Raw genomic sequence first — 16,760 nt, forward strand, 5'->3', positions numbered from 1 at the left:
TGACTTTGCTTCTTCCCACAGGTTTTATGGACCTACAAGATCTGCTGGTTCCTAAAATACTCCACCATACCTTCATCTGACCCCTTACCCCAATTCGTCCCATTGCCCCCTGGCGATGCCTCAAACTCCCAGCCACACTCTTTGAACTGACTCTTCCCTTGGCTCCAACTCTTCCCACTTCCTCCCAAGACTTTTGTTTGTTTGTTTTTTGCTTTGCTTGACAGTTTATTAAATATACTATGTTTGTACCTTATTCTGTAGTTTTTAAAATAATTCACACATGGATTTAGTAAAGATGTTTTTTTTATAGAAAACCATCGGCAAAACTAAAGTGAAAATAAGGATGCACATATTACATACATACTAAGTAACTGCTGAAATGTCAGGAGCTATTTTAATTTAATCTGTACAGGTGCTTAATGAAGGTGATCATGAACTAGTGGGTGGCTTATTTCTCTTAAATCTGACATCAGACTTTGACTGCAAAAAGTGTTAATGTTGAGTTGCAGATGCAAAAATGTCTTGAACAAAATGTCTAATTTAACTTAGAGAAACAAAACAAAATAAAGACCTGTTTCCCTTTTACAGATACTTTTCTAAATCTATTCTCTATGCATTCTCTCTCATTCAGAGAATTAGTAGTGCAAACTGATGAGGCAAAACATCAATTCCTATCAAAAACAAACTGGTGCCTATTTATAAAACATGCAAAGGGAAATTTTTTAGTAGGTGTTCCTGCAGAACTGGTTAAAAGTGAGCACAGCTGAGAGGCAGAATATACCTTTACTTCTGCAAATCTAGGTCCTTCCTCTTCCTTTCTGGAAGAATCACATTTTCAGGATATCAACTATAAAATGGCATATAATGGCATGTAATGCAAGGACAGAAACAAAGAAGTCTACAAATTCTTTATATTTCCCGCTGTTGAGACAGATATTTTTGAAAGCTGAGGTTACCTCTAGCAGTGAAACCACAGCCAGCTGTTAAGCAGCCAGAAAGCTACAGTAATTGAATACATAACCATTTTTCTTTTAGCACATTCTTTGTTCTCCTCTTCTAGAAGTTGTAGACGTCTGTTTTGTTTGATTATCTGTCATCTTAACGAAGCTGCATCTGCAACAGTCGTATCATCTGAAGTTCCTTCAATTGACGTACCTATATTTGAAATGCCATACATGCAATCATTTCTGACCACTTGTCCATTTTGGTGAACAACATTTTCGCTCATAGAGCATACTTTTTTGTCTGCCAACTGCATGGATTTCTTTATTTTGAGGGGTTGGAGGGTGTTTTTCTAAATCCAGAAAATCCAGTGGTCTTTGACTTAGTGTAAGTACACGAGGAGGTGTTTCCAATGCCAGAGGTTTATAAGGAGTTGACTGAATAAGGTCAAGATCTGCTGGTCTTGAAAATGGAACATCTTCATCATTTCCTGCTACAGCAATCCTCTGTGGAGCCTGCATGATGGCACTAGCATTTGGAACTCTGTCTTGGAATCCTTGTTCCATGTCAGCATTTGGTGGTGCTATCTTTAATTTTTCTGGGACCCTCATTCACTGAGGGTCTGAATTACTGAATTAGACTAATTTCCGCCATCTCAGCAGCAGCGAGAGAAGGAAATGCTGTCCCACTCACCAAACGTATACAACCACTACTTGCTATTCGGCATTATCATCTGTGCTTCGTATTAAATCCTTTAATTTGCGTCAACGTGTATGTGATGGATTTAGAATCACTTTTGTCTTGCTGGACCTGCTAGAGGGGCTGGCTCTGGGGCTCTCAGGTGGGTGCTCTCGGGTGGGTGCTCTCAGAGGCTGCTAACCGAGCGCAAAAAGGCCCTGGGGCAAAGCACTGGCCAGAGTGGCCCACAGGGGGTGGAGAGACCTTCCCAAGACTTGAATCAATTGACAACCCTAGTTACAAAGTACTACTCCCCCAAACTCTACCTCTCCTCCTTTCCTACTTAATTCTTCTCCTTAGCATTTACCTCCATTGAATATGCCATATATATTTTAAACTTATTTACTCTTTCCTGTCTATTTCCCCTTTGGCCCCCTTCCCAATAATGAAGGCTCCCTAAAGGCAGAGACTTTTGTTTTGTTTTGATTTCATGGCTGCATGGCCAGACCCTGAACGAGCACAGGAATGCAGTAGTGTTCAACAAATACTTTTGTAAGAAATAAAAACAACCTCTATGAAATCTCGATTCTGAATACATTGAAGGGCAATTCACCTGCAAAAAATGTGCAAGTGGGGAAGGACTCCCATAGCCCACCCTTTGCCCTAAGGCTAAATATTTACAACTTACTTCACTTCTATTTATCCAATTCAGTTTCCTCTGAAAATGAAGGTTCCTTAAAATTTTTAATCCAATCCTGCCCCTCCTTCAAAAAAAGACTTCCAAGGCTTCCTATTGCCAGGAGGATGAAATTCAAAGTATCTCCCTTGTCCTACTAGGCCCTGCAGAATTCTATCTCTGGCATATTCTGTATTCCAGCCACAGGGGACTAGTACAGGCTTTATCCATCCATTTGGTTGCTTCTGCCTATCACAGCCCTCCTCTGTCTAGCCAACTCCTGCTTAGTTTGCAGAGCTAGGTTCATCATATTTCCTCAAAAATCTTTCCAGGATCCCAGACTATGTCGGTTCTCATAAGCCACTAAACACTTTAGCGCATCATATTTTACTTCACAAAGTTTTTAATCACTTATGCAATTGGTTGTTTAATACGCATCTCTCTTTGAAAATGTAAACATCAAGACATTTGCCGAATGAATGAAGAAAAATGAGTGAATCTGACGTGGAAGGCATCCCTCGCCTGACTTATCTCTGCCATGTAGATTTGCCTGAACTGCCTGACCAGCCTTCTAAATTCTTGAATTAATTTCTTGATTGCTGAGTCTGATTTATGCTAACTCTGTTCCCTCATTGCCCACTTGAGAATGCTAGGGTTTCTTCAGCGTTCTCAAATACCCACTCATCCATCTAGGCTTTCTCAACAGAAGGGAAAAGATAATTTTTGCTCAATCCCACCTGAAACAGAAGTCACATACCCAATATCTTTAGGAGGACAACTTTAGGCACTAAAACCAATCTGCTTTAAATGTGACCTTGAGCTCACTGGCTTGCGCAGAGGATCTGCCAGGGCTCAATTATGAATTTCAAAGAGGCAGCCCATGACTGAAAAACCTAATGCATGGTTTCTCCTCTTCTTTAAAACCATGGCTGGATGAAGTCAGACCAAAATAAGTAACAGTGACACATTCAGACATAAAAAGGTGTACATGAAATAAATATATATGCTAATAAATTAAGCATCCAACTGCTATTTTCTGTTGTTAATTGTTCAATCCGAAGCTTCACAGTGTCAGTAACTACAATTTGGCTTCACATTGATTAAAATAAGAGAGAAGCATACCATCTCCCATTTTGGGAATTCAAAGGAACATCATATTCACCATAAGGAAAAGCCTTTCTCTCTCTGTATATAAATGTCAGATATGCTGAGCTGCTTTTCATTTGAAGCCGAATCTGTAGCTCATTTCAGAGCTTAAAGAAAACAGAAAGCAAAACCTAAAAGATCCATCTATGGTTTGTGACTTGTCATCACATGGCCATGGAAGAAGCCAACAGTGCATGCTGAGTACCCTCTTAAAAAATTCAAGAGCTAGAAATCATTACCTCTTCAAGGACATCAGCAAGCTTACTAAGGATCTCCTCAGGAAGGCTCTGGAACGTTGGAACGCTGAAAAACAAAACAAAGAATGATTTTGAAGGCATGAAAAGCACCTACTTTCACAAATAAAGCAGCTAATATCTCTGAATGAAAAAAAAATCTGCAAATGAAGAGCAAAACAATCACGTAAGCATTATTTCAGTCGAACAGAGGTGAGACATGTTATCCTAGAAAAACCTGAAAGTTGGACAGAACTGATTTCAAACCCCACTTACATTTTTTCTACATGCCCTTGTGTGCCTCGCAATAATGGGGAGAAAACCACCTCTCCATTGTGAGTTTGCTGTCACCAGATTCCTTCCAGCTCCGTCTCTCTACATACACGGCTCTCTAATCCAATTCCAATGTATCCTTCAGGACCTAGCCTTATTGATCATACATTCAGAACCAAAAGCATTCATTCACATTTTGAAAGTTCTTCAACTTTCAACCCAACCATTCTGCAGTTAGGTTGGATCCTCTTGTGAGCTCTTCTCTTCTTCACTATAACTGTAATTAAATAATCTGTTATTTGTTTCTGCAAGTCTTCCCTGTTGAAATGAAAACTCCACTCGAAGAGGAAGTGTATCTGCCTTGCTCATCTCTGTGTTTTCAGTGATTTACAAATAATATAAACTCAACACATGTGTTGAATGAAGTGACAAAAGCATGGATATGTGAACTCATCTTAGGACAATTATAAGGATCAGACCAGAAAGGATATAACCACTCAAAATATTAGTTCCCTTCTTCCTATGTCCTTTGCTGATTTCTCTCTTGGAGCAGTAAATGAAATACTATACTGAATAAAATTGAATGCACAAGCCAACAAAACTTATTTTTATGTTAAAATAGTAATGACTTAAATGAAAAAAATCATGAACGTATAATTTCTGAAGTTCCACTGGAAAAATTTAATGAGGATGTGGAAGTAAATTCTCATCTAGTCATTTCTTAATTCTTAATAGGGAATTTTCTAAAATTGAGCTAATATACATTTGCATGCCCTTTGATATTTGACCTACAGAATAATTCCAGTTTGATTAGAATGATACATTTTAAAACGCATAACATGCTGTTTAGATATAAGCATGAAAGTTTGCTGCTAATTATTCTCATTTCCATTTTACTTGGGATAAAGCTATTGATAAAATCCCAAGGTTTTGTGAAGAGGTGAACAATTCACCCAGGACCATTTGTTTTCCCTGATGAACTGTTGTGGTCTGGACTTGTGGGTTTAATTTCCAGGAGCCAGTGCATTTCAGCAGCTGGATGTAAGATATCACAAAGAGACAGAAGAAGATAGAAGCTGCTTCCATAGATTATGCAGGTTGAAAAATAAAGCCCTTCCTTGTACTTTTAATGAGCTATATTTCAGTTTCTTCTAAAATGCTTGAATAATTAGATTGCTTCTATATCCTGGTGGGTATTCGCAGAAAACACAAACTACTACTGAGTTTTTCTCATTTTATTATAATTGGCTCCCTTTTCTAGACAAGCCTATTACTTTTATGCTAGATTTTTTTATTTTAATCTTTGCTGTGTCTATGTCAAGCCATACTACAGTACTTTTATTTTATGAGAGTGCTCATCCATGAGGGAAATTTTAATATATGCTTGACCACATTACACATTAATGAAAACAAACACATTAAGTTTTAAGATGGCATTTTAAATATATTACCTTTTATAATTTTAAATGCTACTTAAATTGCCTTATAACATTAAGCAGCATTTATTACTAATGAAAGTAAGGATGAATTTTAAGAAGAAACACTATAAAATATCAGTAATAACTGAAGCTTTTTTGGATTGAACAAAATGGAAATCATTTAGTAGAAAAATCACTGTCTTTACTTTTATAAATTACTTCTGGACATACTTCTGTAGCATCTTTAAAATCCTAAGAACTCTGTATCTCCAAACAATAGAAATTCTCTCATATAATTAATTTGCTTCCTAAGAATTACTGGTTCATTAATAGCTTGAACATTAAGAATTGAACAGTTGAGAATATTCACAGTTTGTAATTCTACCTATGAAATTTATTTGTTAGATTTTCTCAAATAATTCCAATATTCAGTTTAGACTTCTGATCAGGACATTTGATAATTCAAGACAAGGTTGTCTATGTTTAGAGAACTTAAGGTAAAATAATTTTAAAGACAAACTTCCAGAGAAAACATTTAAATGCTGGAGAAGAATATTTTCATTTATGTAAAAAAATACTAATTATTTGCTAATTACAAGTAATAATTATCAACATATTAAAATGTTTTTGGTTCCCTAAGGACTTGCAATAGGCCTGAAGTTATAGAATATACCTATATATTATATATATTTTATATAATTATATATTATATAATAGGGATGAATTAATGTGTAGCAGTTTTCCATTGGTTTCCTAATTGAATAAAGCAAGGACTTGGAATTTGCAATGACAAAATGAAGATAAGATTTCAGTGCTATCTCTTTGTCTGGGGATTTTATAGATAATAGAAATTTTATTTTTGCAACAACTCTATCAAATGAGCATTGTTATTGTTATCCGTTTTACAGATAAGACAACTAGGACCTGAAGAGTTTACCTTTCTTGAAGAAAAGATTAAATTTTCATCTGTATGTCTCTTATGTTGACCACTTACGGGGCTACACACTCTAAAGTACAGATACTAGAAAATCCTTTATATGACTTTCAAAAAAGTACTTAATTCCTTCAGACAATGATCTAGAAATATTATTCAACAATATTAATTATATTTGATTTAGTGACTTCATTAATTTCCCAACTTTTTGTTTTGAAAAATCATCAAATAAATTGAAAGGCTTAAAGAGTAGTTCAAAGATCACCTGTGTTCCCACCACCCAGACTCAACAACTGCCAACATCCTGTTATTTGCTTTATCTACCTCGATCCATTCATCCATTTTTTTTTTTTTGCATGTGCAGGCTCTGGGAATCGAACCCAGGTCTCCAGCATGGCAGGCAAGAACTCTGTCTGCTGAGCCACTGTGGCCCGCCCAATCCATCTTTTTTTCTATGTGTATGTATAGAGCAGTATACATATATATATATATATATATATATATATATATATATATATATTTTTTTTTTTTTTTTTTTTTTTGCGTGGGCAGGCATGGGAAATCAAACCCGGGTCTCCAACATGGCAGGCAAGAACTTTGCCTGCTGAGCCACCATGGCCTGCCCAGATATGTATTTTTGATAAACATTTAGAAGTGGCAGATATCATTAAACTTTACCCCATGTATATTCTAAAAATAAGAACACTTTCTTAAATAAATAACCATAATACTATTATCATAATAAGAAAATTAACTCTAATTCTATGTCATCTAATACCCATTCCAGATTCAAATGTTACCTATTGTCCAAAAGTGTCTTTATTAGTTTTTTTGTTTTTTTTTTTTCATTTCAAACCAGGATCCAGTTAAAATTTACACAGTGCTTTTGGCTGTTGTTTCTCTTTAGTCTTTTATTCTATATATAAACCTTCCACCATTTGTTCCTCATGACTGAGTTATTGAAGAGACTGAGACAACTGTCTCATAAAATATCCCACATTCTAAATTGGTCTTAGGGGTTTTATTTCTGGTAATCTACCATATAAAAACACGGGGGCGGGGGACCAAATGGGGGCACACATAGAATAACGTAATGACATGGAACAGCAATTCTCAAAGTGTGGTCTGGATGCCCCAGGCTTTCCCTAGGCCATTTCACAAGGGTCCTCAGCATCAACACTATTTCTGTAATATGTCAAAGATGTGTGCTATTTTCCACTATTTTTTTTTTCACAAGTGTAGAGTTTTCCAGAGGCCACATGACATGCAATGGCATAAAGACTTCAAAGGCTACTAGAATGTATGTGTTAGGCCTGGAGGATAGAACCCTTGGCCCCAGGATGTAATGTATTCTAGTCAAATATTTCAGAAAGCCTCTCCTACCCCAATCCAGTCAGCCCTCAAGTCCTTCACCCTCCAGCAGTTCCCTCTTGCAGTAACCTCCCATTACTCAACCTCCACCTTCCAGTAGATGCATTCTTACAGAAAACTCCCCTTTCTCAGTATCTGCCCTCCTGCGTTTGTAATCCTGCATGCCTAAGGCAGCGCTTAAATTTTAAACTTTTCCAATAGAAAGCTGCCACCTCCTAACTTAGTCCTCTGTTTCTGAAAACTAACCAATAAGAATCTGATTAACCCTTGCCCCTATCTCCCTAACCCTAAACCGTAAAAACCCTATCCCTGCTACCTCAGTACAGCCATTTCTCTCTCTCTTCAAACGCTGCCCAGGCGGCTCTGTTTCTTCCTGAAATAAAGCCTTTACTTGAATTTCTTTGTTCCTGCCTCATTCCTGGTGGAGAGTTTGCTGAGTTTGCCTTATAGTAAGCTTATAAGTTCTTCTATTTTCTAGAATATTATAGGGTAGTACGTTTACAGTATGAATAGACTCTTTACGGAAATTAACTCAGGATGCTTGCAGCAGTTCTACTGTGTTCTCACTAGCTGTGTTTTCATTATACCTGCTATAATCTATGTAACCTTACTAACATCCAATAAATTGATCTTTTGAAATCCTGAAATTTTCTTTGTGCCTAAGTGGAAAAATAATAAAAAGTAAATACATTTTGAATATCCTGTTTTGCAATAATAGTCTTAATTTTTTTTACAAAAATGTTTCTAACAAAACTGTTTTAAATTTTAGAATAACCTTGTCAATATTACAAATTTAATAATAGAAAGTTTAATATATTTTCCTTATTTTCAAGGACGGATCATTTTCTTTGAAAGGAGTATTTAGAAAATGCATGTTTTCAGGCCACAACTGCAATCTCTAATTTTAAAGCTATAGAAAATATAAAAATGAAGTATCAGAGTTTTCTGACTCATAGGTGGGAGTAACCTACTCCAAAGAAACTTGCAGAAACTATAAACAAGAAATGAAAACATGGCAAAGCCTATCCTCCCCTAATTATAGATGATAATTCACATTATTTCCTTACAAGAAAAGAACATTTTTTATAGAATGATCATGCCAGTTATGATTTCATTTTGAGAAAAATTTAAAGAAAAGGGAATTGAGCTTTTAAATAGAAGACATGATAAACTTCTTAAAAGCCAAACATTCCTTGACAGAGCTTTTCAAATTAAAAATGAAAGTCAGTAAGGCATCTTACAAAGTGAGTTACTCTATTGCACTGACTGAAGAAGTCCACACAATAGTGAGAGACCAATAAAGTCCTGTAGAGTTGGTTTTGCTGAATGTCTGCTGGACAAAAAGTCAGTAAATCATTGTACTGCCTCTTTTCAATAATATAGCACCTTGCTAAATTAACAAGTTAGCTGCAAGCACAAAGACTGAATTAACATTTTGCCTGCAGAATTGTACTTTTGCCTTACGAATATATGACTCTCCAGACATGGCTAGACTTGCTGTTTTGTTTGTGCTATCTGACAGTAGAACCAACTAATCATTTTAAGAAGACAATCTTTTTTTTTTTTTACATGGACAGTCACCGGGAATTGAACCCGGGTCCTCGGGCATGGCAGGCAAGCACTCTTACCTGCTGAGCCACCGTGGCCCTAAGAAGACAATCTTTTATGTGAAGGTTGGCAACAAACACAAGTGGGGCTGAAATGCTCAAAGTGTTGAGTAATTTTTTTGAATATTAGGGTTTACCTCGAAAGACCTGTGTGGACATTTGCACTAATGGTACAAAAGCAAAGGTGGGGCAGTGCAACAGTAGCTCAGTGGCAGAATTCTCGTCTGCCATGCTGGAGACCGGGGTTCAATTCCTGGAGCCTGCCCATGCCAAAAAAAAAAAAAGCAAAGGTGACCCCTTGGTACAACTCAAGGCAGTAACACCAAACTAGTTGTCAACATCTTCTCAATACCTTCTTACTCACCACACACTCAGAGCAAAGAAACAAAATAAACTGCCAGTTTTCTGACTGCTTTTGATAAAACAGTATGTTATTAATTTTATTAAATTTCAACCCTTCGGTATACAGCCTTTTAATATTGTGTGTGATGAAACAGCAGGTCTACTAAAGCACTTCTGCATATTGAAGTGCAATGGTTATCTCAAGGAAAATCATTTGTACAAATACTGGAGTTGCTAGCTGAATAGGTCACTTTTTTTCATGGGACATTATTTTTACTTGAGAATGCTAACAAACTCAGACTTGGGTATTTGGCAGACAATGTTTTGAAAATGAACGAAAGTTAAAGCCTTTCACTTCAAGAGGGAAAAAAAAAAAAGCTAAATAGTATTTACTGCCAGTGATAAAATTCAAACTTGCAAATGGAATTTAAAACTCCAGGAAACTTTTATCTGCCACTGTGAGAGCTTCACAGCTTCCTGATATTTGAAGACTTTTCTGATGGAATTAGTGTGATGACTTGCTGAGATTACAAAATGACATTTTTTTTATATTGGAAATTCAGCATAATTCTATGAACCACTATTTTCCAAGTGATCAATGCATGACCCATGCAGGGGTACAAGATTAACTAAAAAATATGGATTTTAATATAATAGTATACAGAAGTATATTGATAGGTGTTTTTGCTTCCTAATTTCTAGAACAAGCATCATGCAGTTAGTTGGCTTAACACAAATTTGCTGGTTCACTGTTCTTCAGAGCTGGAAGGCTTGCCTCATCCTAGGGCCGGTAACTTCTGACTAACTGGCAATTGTTGGGATTCCTTGGCTTTCCCATCATAAGACAATGCAGATGGCAGGCAGCATCTCCTCTCTATTCTGGATTCCAATGACTTTCAACTTCTTGCTTCTACTGTAGCATTTCTTTTGGTGTCCTATTTCCTTTGCTATAAAGACATCAGCCATATTGGATTAAGGCCCACCTTCATTCTGTTTGGACACACCTTAGCTAATAACATCTTCAAAGGTCCTATTTACAAACGAGTTCATGCCCACAGGACCAGGGATTAGGACCTGAACATGCTTTTTGTCTGGGATGTGATTCAATCCCAAACAGTGTTTCAGATTCCATATTGCAATCAGCCTTTAAGAAACTACCATTTGTTGGGCTTTGGTGTAGTATCAAATAAGAAAATTCACAATTATTTGAAAAGTTCATTGGCATATTCCCTTTTTTCTGCTACATATACAAGCTGAATTTTCTTCATATACTTCAACCAAAACAACATAAATGCAATCGATTCAATACAGAAGCAGATATAAGAATCTGCTCATTTCTGTTAAACCAGATATTAAAAGATTTGCAAAAATGTAAACTCAAGCTCCTCTTTTCATTATTTTCATTTGTTTGTTTTGGAGAATATAGTTATTTTCATTAAAAGTAGGCTATGCTTACAGATAATGGTTTATTATTGTGTATCTAAAATGAATTGTTAAATAACTAGTAAAATTTCCTCATTTTTAAATTCTTACAATAAATATCAATGATATATCCCTATAAGAATCACTGGCATGGGTGGTGCAATGGTGGCTTAGTGGTAGAGTTCTCATCTGCCAACGTCAGAGATCAGGGTTCAACTCCCAGAGCCTGCCCATACCAAAAAAAGAACCACCGGTATGCAATGATTAAAAGTAATGTACTGATGAAAAGTATGTAAAACCCGTAGGATACTTATAAAATAATATTACAAGGAAATGATAGTAAAATCATGCATAAAGTGAGTTAATTATGAATAAAAAAGTGTTGCAGAAAAATACCAGATGATTAACAGGGGTTGTGTCAGGTAGAATGTCTTACAGTATTTTTGTCTCTCTACTTTCTTACATTTCATATTTTTTCTATTTTTAAAATATATATTTATAATATCCAAAATACAAAATGTACAATTATGGTTACAACTAGTTCAATTGTATCACAATGGATTCACTTAAAAGAAAAACTTTCCTTCATTTTGATAGATTATCACAGCTTGATTAATTAATTTATCAAAATTTTTATGTGCCTACTCTTTACCCAAAATTATAACAGGTACCTGGAACTCATCAAAGAATCAAAGACCCTTGCCTATTTAGAAGGGAAATAGAAAATAATGAATAACAAATAAACAATATATATCATATATATATATATATATATATATATATATATATATATCCATACATGTAATATACAGAGTATTAGGTAAGAATTAAAGAATTTTACATTACAGAAGGTAGAACAGGGTAACAAAGGTTACAATGGGTGGATGGGCACGTTGAAAGATTAAGCAGAACAATAAGGATGGCCTTATTGAGAAGGTGAGATATGAGCAGAAATCTGAGAGTGTTAAGAGAGAAGGCTAAATGGATATCCAAGGAAAAGCACACAGGCAGAGGGAACAGGCAGAGCAAAGGGTTTTAAGAGGTTGCTGGATTTCAGGAGTAGCAAAGTTGTCAGAGTGCCTAGCATGAGCTAGAGGGAGAGTCAGTGAGCAGAAGTAATCGTGAGGGCAGAGCACAAAGAGTCTTTAGACCATTGTAAAGACGTGGCTTTAAGCTGGTGAAATACGAGCCACTGTAGAGTTCTGAGCCTAGGTGAGACAGGGTCTTACACATTAGAGATCTCTCTGCAGCCATAAGAACAATAAACTTTAGGGGTGCAAGAGTAGAAGCTGGTAGACCTGATAGGAGTCTACTTCTGTGAGACATGATGGAGGGTTGGGCAGGGTGGAAGCAATAAAACAGTGGGGCTTTATTACAGTTTGAAAGTAGAACCAGCATGAGTTCCTAATAACCTGGATGTGAGATGAGAGAAAGAGGGGATATAAGGACGACTCCAAGTTTTGGCCTTGCAATTGGAAGGAATCTATAAAAACAGTTTAAACACTTTTTTTTTTTTTTTTTTTTTTTAAAGACAGAGAAGGAAGGAAGGATGGAAGGAAGGAAGGGAGGAAGAAAGGGAAACATTTTTAAACATTTTCTTGTTTTATTATATTTTGTTTGTTTGTTTGTTTTTTACATGGGCTGGGGCCGGGAATCGAACCGGGGTCCTCCGGCACGGCAGGCAAGCACTCTTGCCCGCTGAGCCACCGCGGCCCGCCCCCAGTTTAAACACTTTTTTCATACTGAATTTAAAAGTTGATTTTTTTTCACTTTCTTGTAGCAAATATGTTTGATTTTACTAAAAGGTTACAGTTCTTAAATACAAGCAAAACCTATCATAGATGTAGCCCCATAAGGCAAAACATCTCTTGAACAAACAGAAGTCTGAAAATAGGTCAACAATGTGTTCTACCTAGAAAAGGGCATATAAGTTACATTGATTATTCTTGAGTAAGCATTTTGAGAATGGTAGCCTTCTGATTCTATCATAAAAAATAAGCTCCCAGGGTCAAAATTAATGCCACTAATACCAATAGGTATTGTTTAGTTTTATGCCAGTGGCTTCCTACTGCCCACACTGATTGAATAAAAGCCAAACTTTGTGACTTTACAAAGAAATCAATTTCTGTTGATACAGAATTAAAATAATGGTCCCTCTTAACTTTATAGCTAGCTATCTGTTCTTTCCCATTCGTGAGCTCATCAAATGCTTTTCTGCTCTGGAAATACTTTGCTCTTTTAACTGGATCATTCAACATTGATCCTGGTTCAATCTGTAATGCAGACTTCCCCAAGTCTCTTTTCCCACACATCACCACATCTTCTTTACATATCAACAACAGATTTATTTTCTATTAGTGTCATTTAGTCCTCATCATACCATGGCCCTAACTTTTCAATAGTGACCTATTATCTATTATGAGAATTAGAGGAATTTTGTGTAAAAATATCTTACATGAAGCAAATCATCATATCGATGTAGGTATAATTTTATCATCTATAAGATAAAGTTATACTCCTTATCCTGGATGACTGCATAGTAGATACGATAGGGACTTCTGGGAATATCAGGTTGAATTAAGCTCTACTATTATAACTATGTCTTTGGCAAGTTACCTAACCTCTTTAGGTCTCACTTCCATACCTTATAAAAAGGCAATAAATAGCACCCAGCACAAAGGATTGTGGTGAAAAACAAGTGAACTAGCAAACATAAAGTGTTAAGAAGTTACTTGACATGCAGGAAACATCAGTAAATAATAATTACATTTTGTTGTTTTTGTAATTAATGTTATTACTGCTTAAGATCTTCTACAATCAAAACAAACTTTCTAATATGTCAGATATGAATCTCAGTCTAAACTCAAGAGCGTTGGAAATACACATTTCTTCATTTTCTTAAACCAAATTGTATCAAGTTTGGGGCACCAAATTTTTCAGCAAGATATTTCATTATATTCATTGTTTAGTTCTTCCCAGAGTTATACAAGAATTCAAGAGGCAAGTCAGGCCTGAAAAGTAAGAATTAGAGTCCCTAATTTCCCTATTGCTACGCTCACAAAGGATTCTTGAAGGCCAGTGGCTTGCTCCTATTTGCCCAGAGTGGAAAAAGGGACTCTGGCCCGTTTGGGAACTCCAGTGCTTGGGTCAGCCTTCTGAAGCAATGCCATATAGTAATTCCCCTCTGTGGTCTCTATACCTCCATGAGGTATCTGAGAATCCCACTCTTGGGGAAATGTCTCCATGGTCCTCCTCTTTCTCCGTTTGAATTTAGGCATGACAAGTAATCTATTCATATGAATTCAGGCTTTTGAAATAGATATAAAGATTCTTATCTTCTAGAAGCTTCTGATATTGAGCAAAAACTCTGAGTCCAAGAAATGCAAAAACTCTATCGAGCTGACTGGGAAAGGGAAAAGTAAAACATAAGGGAAAATATTTCAATAGTTAATATTTCAATAAATTGCCCTCTAGACCCATCCCTACCATTTGCAGGGCAGTGGTTTGCAATACAACCTAGCTCCATCCACTATCACTACCTCTTTTCCCCTACCCCAAATTCACTTTGGCCACCACTCAGACATAGGGGTGGATAAAATGGCAGGGCAGACAGAAAGAACCTAGGATAGGGAGCATGCAGACCCTGGAGTTGAGCTCAGGGTCCTGATTCCTGGTCCAGAAATGATATAATCCTCTTGGCTCCTCATCCATGGGGAACAGCACACCCTGAAGAAGTTAGTGAGAAATTCTTCTAAAGTAAAATGTCTAGGGCCAGGTGACTCTAAGGATGGTAAATTCTTTGAGAAATACATACATCCAAGGCCTGGGATTCCCTTCCATTTTGAGAGCAGGTCATTGCATGTAGCTGCCTACATGACTAGGACAGATTCTAGTCATGTAGGCTCTATCAGACCTGTACAAATGGCATCATGAATGAGGAATAGAAACCCCTCTCTCCTGATCACTGCTGATAACAAACTCCCAACCCCCTGTGTCACAAGACCCCGCTGAAATTCTGTTGTCATGTTCTATGAAATTTCTTTGTCCTAAACCCTTACAAGCTCTTGCATTCCCTCACCACTTTTGCAGAGTGCTAACCTTCATTTTCCATGGTTGATTGCCACTATGGAAGATCTTCTCCTGTTATAAGTGCTAATAAACTCATGCCTAACTCTGTGCTGGGTGTATTATTTGGTCTTAAGACTGAGCTGCATGGTAACAATTAGCAAGCCAGCCAGGAGATCAAGGAGCCACTGACCATAGTGGGCATGAGTTCTGGGGAGGGAGAATCCATGGGGAAAATTCCAAATTGGCATCAATCATCCATGTGGAATGATGATGGAAAGGGGTGGCTACCCTCCTAAATGAATGGGGATTACCCCAAAAGTATGGGGACACCCTGAAAACTCCAGTGGGGTTGTTAACTGTTGCAACAGATGGCAAAGAAATTAAATTTGAGTAAAAAAGAAACAGAACTGCCAAATAGTGGCAGCCATAGCATGGTCCCTATTAGGAACCCTGCAAATAGCTACTGAGGCAGAACAAGTGGCAAAAGCCACCACACACCATTTAGAGGAAGAATTAAAATTAGAAAAAGATATAGCCTGAGTGGCAATGAAGGACTCTCTGTCTGATTGCCTGTGCTGACTGGACAGTCAGTTAGAGAACCTGGCATGCAGATATACCCAAAGCAGAGGCCATACGTTGCCTTGGGCTCAAGTCTGGAAGATTTTAGCTACTCTGGGATGGGACCCCAAAGTGTGGGACCCCACAGACTCCTTTTTAAGAAGAGAAAGAGGAGGACGAATGGCAAGTGAAGGAGGACAAAGAGCCCCAAAAGGTACACCCCATAATACAGTAGAAATGGAAGGTGTCACAAGACCAGCCCCCTGGGATTCAGCAACTCCAACCTCCTGAACAGAAATTAGACATTACTATGAGAGAGTATACCAGTGCCAAATGGAGTGATTTGGGGTGGCAGTAGAGATGAAAAAAAGCAAAAACAAAAAACAGGAGTCCCTACATGATTGCGTTCTAAAGTTATGGGACACTGGAACAGAGAGGGTATTGCTTTCTGGAGTGGAGATGAGTACACTGGCATCTATCACAACTCACCCTTCACTATGACAATGCTTGTATGCTACCTCTGATGATGCAAAAGTTGCCTCCTTATTGGTATGGCTGATTGACAGGTGTAAGGCTGTAAGGACTAATAAGGGGGGATATACCACACCATACTCCCCATTGGCAAAATGTGGATGAGCTACACGACATTTTAAAAGGGCTCAGAATGAAACATGCCATTTATGCAGTGGCCTTTGTAGGTCTTGACACTGAAGCTTTTACCAGAGGGATGAAAAACACAGCACTGAATACTGCTTCTGACCATTCCCAGGGGCCTCTCATGTCTATCCTAAGCCCGCTAGTAGGACAGCCCATTTCCCTTGCTGCTCAGGCCACAGCTGACCTCAGAGGAATAGGAAAGGGCAATGGGAGTAAAGGCAATGGGAAAACTCCCCAGGGGTATGTCAGCCTTAATTGGGTATCCTGCCAGCAGATGTGGGAAGATCTCATCTCTGCAGGCACAGAAATAGGGACTATAGACAGGCAACCTAATGAAGTCCTGCTAAAACTATGGCGCAAACTGCCAAAGGACCAAAGATTTACTGAAGTAAGCTCCCAAGCCTCTGAAGGAGGAAGGAGGTTAGGAAAGAAGCC

The 16,760-nt window shown here is 37.4% G+C and overlaps 1 protein-coding gene and 1 pseudogene across 2 annotated transcripts in view; both read right to left on the bottom strand.

Annotated features, from left to right (window-relative positions):
• Positions 1–16,760, bottom strand: part of PRKG1 (protein kinase cGMP-dependent 1) — a 1,184,353-nt gene that overhangs the window by 309,934 nt on the left and 857,659 nt on the right. For both annotated transcript variants that reach the window (XM_077125297.1, XM_077125296.1), the window contains exon 5: positions 3,682–3,745. In XM_077125297.1, the coding sequence (XP_076981412.1) occupies positions 3,682–3,745 (64 nt within the window). The remainder of the gene's footprint in view (positions 1–3,681; positions 3,746–16,760) is intronic.
• Positions 125–1,931, bottom strand: LOC143653917 (mitochondrial fission factor pseudogene; annotated as a pseudogene).

The sequence above is a fragment of the Tamandua tetradactyla genome, chromosome 13 (assembly GCF_023851605.1).
Source record: "Tamandua tetradactyla isolate mTamTet1 chromosome 13, mTamTet1.pri, whole genome shotgun sequence".
Taxonomy (NCBI): Eukaryota; Metazoa; Chordata; class Mammalia; order Pilosa; family Myrmecophagidae; genus Tamandua; species Tamandua tetradactyla.